Here is a 5,513-nt window from a genome sequence, read left to right on the forward strand (position 1 = left end):
CAGGAGGTCATATGAGTTCATTATATACTCCAATAAGCTCCTGAAATCACTGCACACACACTGCTGGATAGTCACCTGTCTCTGGCGATTCCGTCCCCATCGATGCTGTGGCATCTGGGTCCACAACTACTACATCTGCTACTATAATGTCTAAATCCCAGTGGCTAGAAGGACTTTTGCTGACATCATGCCCATGTGACCAGAAGGGGTGGGCCTCCGGCAACATAGCTGATACAAGGAAGCAACATTATTTTTCTATGTCCACGTTGGAGGGAGTTGATTATAATAGAAGCGGGGCTATGGGAGTAAAACTCTCAGACAGGGGGGTGCAGGGGGCAAAGCCCCTTTTGCATAATTATAGTGAATGGGAGGAAACATCACCACGCCCACCAACGGTCATGCCCACTAACCAAGCCAGTCATGCCCAAGGTCCTTCTAGCCACTGGGATTTACCACAATCCATCTGCTACATCTGAGAATCACAGTGAGAAGCTATAGATAGCAATAAATAATAACAATAATAATAATAAAAATAATGGAGCATGACTGCCCTCTGTGAGGTTCAGGCTGCAACTGAAGTGAGCCATGCGACCAGTGGGGAAGTCACTCAGGTTAGCTGCGGCCACATCATTTTTCCACTTATGCATATAGCCGACTGCACTCAGATGTCATCTGAATGTAGGGAATTGTTTTACATGCATCCATTGACTTGCGCACCATCTTTTAAACATTGCCAATTGCAGTATGTTGAATCGGCATAAGAAAAAAATTATTGGTGGGCATTGTTCCATATATAACATTGGAGCAAGTGCTATCTGATAAAACACCGGATAGCACTCATCCAATGTGAGCCAATCCTAAAAGTCCCATTTTTAAGACATTTTGAAAAATGTGTGACGTTTTGCACTAAAAAGTTGACAAATTCGAGCTTTGCCCAAAATTAATGAATCATGACCATTTTGATGAATTTGAATACAAAAAATGTCAGTGAAACCCTTAAGCAGAAAAAGAAAAGTGACTTCAATAAATCTGCTAATGATGAATTGGGTGCTATATTTGCCACTAAGCAGTAGAGGGAAAACCATCCTTGTGTTAAGAAATATACAGTGGAATACACAAAATACAATAAATACAATTCCATAATGTTACATCACAAATACACAGCTAAATTTCTAAATTAAAAAAAAAAGTTAAAAAATTAAGGCGCTCTTTAAATCCTCTCCTACCAAACGTGATCTGTAGATTGCACTTTCATAATTTGCACACCCAAGTTTGGTTTATTCACCAGCCTTAAACAAGTTTTCCTGGTTATAGCTTCATTAGTTCATAGGCTTGCTCTATGGGCCTGCACACATGGCAAGTAATACGGAGTGTGTGGAGTGCGATAAAAAATTTGCATTCCATTCGGACCAATATTGCTCTATGGGGCAGCTCCCATGAGAACACAATCTCAGCATGCTGCGGGTGGAATGCGATTCTGTTTCACTCGCACCCATTCAAGTCTGTGAGTGCGAGAGAAACATCGCATTGCATTCGCATTACAGCGGAGTGCAATGCAATTCTCGTATCAGCTGGCAATGGAGGAGGTAAAGAGATAAATCCCTCCCTCCCCTCTCCAGCACCAAACCACCCTTCCGAAGTGCCGGCTCTCCCCTCCGCAGCTGTGGTATGATCGCAGGATCGGACCACAATCGCATGACACTCGCATGACACTCGGCTCCCGCTGTGCTGCGAGCGTGAGTCCAGTGTTATGCGAGGACTCGCACTAATCCCCGTGTGGCCTCAGCCTAAGTAAAAATATAGGACAAAATAAGGAAATGAGCCTTACAAGCCCCCTATCACTCAAGAGAAGACTCTCCATATCTGTAGCGGAACAATAGCCTCAGAGATTATGTCAATTTAGTAGACTTGAGACCTCTAAATTTCATAATTTGCTGCAGTTAACAGAGACCAGAATCAGAAAATGGCACAGGGCAAGTAGGGCTAGATTTTTTATTTTTCTGAAGATCGGGACTATGGCCTAAAAACAACAACAGCAAAACTTGAAAACCACTTAAAATATCCAATTAAATGAATATACATTTAGTTATACTCTGGAAATTCTCTAAATTGTTTCTTTGTATGTTTTTCTTTATTTTTGTAATGTATGGTCTTTTCCAAAACGTTGATCATGGTTTTAGCAAAAGAATAAAAAAATATTTTGATCAACCTATTTAAATATATTATGGTTCAAAGATTAATTTTATTACTTGGCTTTTGAGTTTTCTTAAAGCTTTTTTGACTTCTTTGTTTTTTAAACTGTAAATAAAAGGATTTAACATTGGAACCAGGGCAGAATATATCAGTGCAAAACACTTGTCAAATTTCGAGGAATAAGTTGATGTGGGTCTCATGTGCAGACACATCATTGTTCCATAAAACATAATCACACAAGTTAAATGTGAAGAACAAGTGGAAAATGTTTTTCCTCGACCTTCTTTGGATTTAATTGTAAGTATTTTCAAAACAATAAAAATATATGATAATAGCGTAAAAATTAATGTAAAAATTCCCACAAGTGTCCCTACAGCATAAGTTAAAATTTCCACATTGTATATATCACTACATGAGATACTCAGCAATGGTGAAATATCACAGTAGAAATGCCTGATTACATGAGAAACACAGAAAGACATTCTTGATATGAGGGCAACATGTCCAACTGGACTCAAAAGTCCAACCATCCATGCCATAACAGACAATACAGCAGTGTTGTCGAAACTCATTATAATAACATAGTGAAAAGGGTAACAGATTGCAACATAACGATCAAATGCCATGGCAGCCAGAAGGAAAACCTCAGTGCAAACAAAGAAAATGAAAAAGTATAGTTGCATTATACAATCCTCAAAAGAGATTATATTATTCTGTATGAAGACCATAATTAAAAGCTTTGGTAGAATATTTGAGGTAGACGCAATGTCAATGATAGATAGGTTTAATAAGAAGATGTACATTGGAGAGTGCAGGTGAATGTCCTGGCAAATGACCACAAATATTAAACCATTTCCACAAATTATTATAAAGTAGATAGCTACAAATAAGAGTAAAAATGTATACTGTAGCAATGGGTCATCTGATAAACCTTCAAATATAAATTCTGTTTTGTTGAGAGACTCTTCTGATTTCATTTCTAGAAAACAAAAATTAAATGGCTAATTAATGAAATAGGTGATTTGAATGGCAAAAACTTTTGGGACCCCATCACATTATACCTATAGGAGCTTTTATGACATCCTATTCTAAATCCAATGGCATTAATATAGAGTTGGTCCCCACTTTGTGTCTCTAACATCTTACACTTTTCAGGAAGACTTTCTTCAAAATTTTCAAGTGTGTTAATGAAAATTATAGAACATTCATTTAAATCACCACTCCAACATGTTTTTCAGTGTTGTAGTGGTGCTTTAAGGGTGGAAACACATCTATGCGAGTAAAATCGGTCCGACTGGGCTGAAAAATACTCGGCTGATTTTAGTTCACGTTAGGTGCGAGTGCAACGCAAGTGCGATGCTTTTTGCTCGCGTGTGTGTCGCGTTTGCGATGCTAGTTTCATGCAACATCTTAATTAGATAAAAGCTATTACACATGTGTCAGTTAATTAACCTATGGGAATGTGATTTCACATTCATCTGTTGAATATTTAATGAGCGAAGTTACTGCCACACTCGCAAATGTGAACGCTGGTGCGCGTGTGTGATCCTACTTTTAATCCCCTTCCATAGGAAATCATTGGGACAAATGGTGCGAGAAACTCGCAAAAAAGCAGCATGCTGCGATTTTTTTCTCGGTCCGATTTGGACTGAGAAAAAAACCGCAGATGAGAACTGAATCATTCACTAACATGTGTCCGATTCCAATGCGAGTTTTTCTCGCATTGCTCTACTGCGAGAAACTCGCAAGTGAGAAGCAGCCCTAAATCTAACCCCACTACTTCCTGCCATATATTCACCTTCCAGCGGCTTCATCATTTTTTAAAAACGAACCGGTCCCGCGGTACAATCTTGTGCCCGTAACTTCTGACTGACCAGATGTCTGAAGTTACTTCAGACAGTCTAAGTACAACTCTATGAGGGTCAGAACTTAGACAGAATGAAGCTGTTATTGAGATGCATTGTGTTGTGACCTCAGGCGTGCTACATGAAACACTGGAACTGCCAGCAGGTCAAAAATCACAGGAGACTGACTGAAGCGGAGCTGCAAAAAGATGAAGAAAGCGGCAGATGAGTATAAGACTGGGGGCAGGGGACTTAAGGCCACTTTACACACAGAGATAAATCTTTGGCAGATCTGTGGTTGCAGTGAAATGATGGACATATTGTTCCATTTCTACACAGCCACAAACCTGGCACTGATTGTCCACAATTTCACTGCAACCACAGATCTGCCGCAGATTTATCTCTGTGTGTAAAGTGGCCTTTACATTTAAAGCACCAATCCAGTAGTGCAATAAATAAAAACACTTTAGTTGTGCTTTGGTAGAGCATGTTTGAAGACAGATACCAATCATGGATTATAGAATCATAGAATGGTAGAGTTGGAAGGGACCTCAAGGGCCATCAGGCCCAACCCCCTGCGAGTGCAGGCTTTCCTAAATCATCACAGCTATATGTTTATCCAGTTTCCGCTTGAAGATTTCCATTGATGGAGCACTCACTATCTCCCGTGGTCGCCTGTTCCACTCTCTGACTGCCCTAACTGTCAGAAAGTTTTTTATTAATCAAGTTCATCCAAACCCCAAACTCAACCATGTCTTTATGAACCTTGCTTTTTGCTCAGTGGCACAATCATGGAGAACAAAAAAGGCCCTTCACAAAATTGTTCCCACAAAGTTGGAAGCTAAATTTGTCCAAAAATGTTTGTATACTGACACAATAAGATTTCCTTTGACTGGAAGTAAAGGGCCTAGACCAAACCTGAAAAACAAGCCCATAGTATTATCCCTCCTTCATAAAACTTCTTCACAATATAAACAACTTATAAATACATTTGCATCAATTAAATTCATTAAAAGAGAACACAGAACCTACCAATGTAAGTCAATGGAACATTCACAGATTAAGCACAGAAGCATCCTCAATGAGTCATTTATACTTATAGTGTGAGGAGACTTATTCTCTGAGGACTGTTCATAGTAGGAGCAAAATGAAGGTAAACTATTTATAAAAAAAAAGTCTGAAGGAAGTCTGGAAACAAAAGTACATCATTTAAAGGGGCAAACAAAATTTTGGCACACCGTTGAACAGACAATTTATTAAAAAAAATCAAACTAAAATTAAGATACCTAAATAAAATTATGTGTGATGGATTGTATTTTCATTTAACATGCGTTTCTCATGTATATCATGTTGCAAAAAAGAACTGAAACCTTGATTCATTAACCCTTGAACGTACAACCATAGAAATCTACACTTTCACATACCTGGGGCCTTTTAGGCCTGTGCGCAAATAACATGGAGTAACTCAAATAGAAA

General features: G+C 38.9%; 1 protein-coding gene across 1 annotated transcript; it reads right to left on the minus strand.

The window, feature by feature from the left end:
- Positions 1-2,222: 2,222 nt before the first annotated feature.
- LOC142312643 (olfactory receptor 5AR1-like) lies at positions 2,223-3,170 on the minus strand. Its single transcript, XM_075351641.1, has one exon. The coding sequence runs from the start codon at positions 3,168-3,170 to the stop codon at positions 2,223-2,225; it is 948 nt and encodes a 315-aa protein (XP_075207756.1).
- Between the last annotated feature and the right edge of the window lie 2,343 nt (positions 3,171-5,513).

The sequence above is a fragment of the Anomaloglossus baeobatrachus genome, chromosome 5 (genome assembly GCF_048569485.1).
Source record: "Anomaloglossus baeobatrachus isolate aAnoBae1 chromosome 5, aAnoBae1.hap1, whole genome shotgun sequence".
In the NCBI taxonomy this organism is placed as follows: Eukaryota; Metazoa; Chordata; class Amphibia; order Anura; family Aromobatidae; genus Anomaloglossus; species Anomaloglossus baeobatrachus.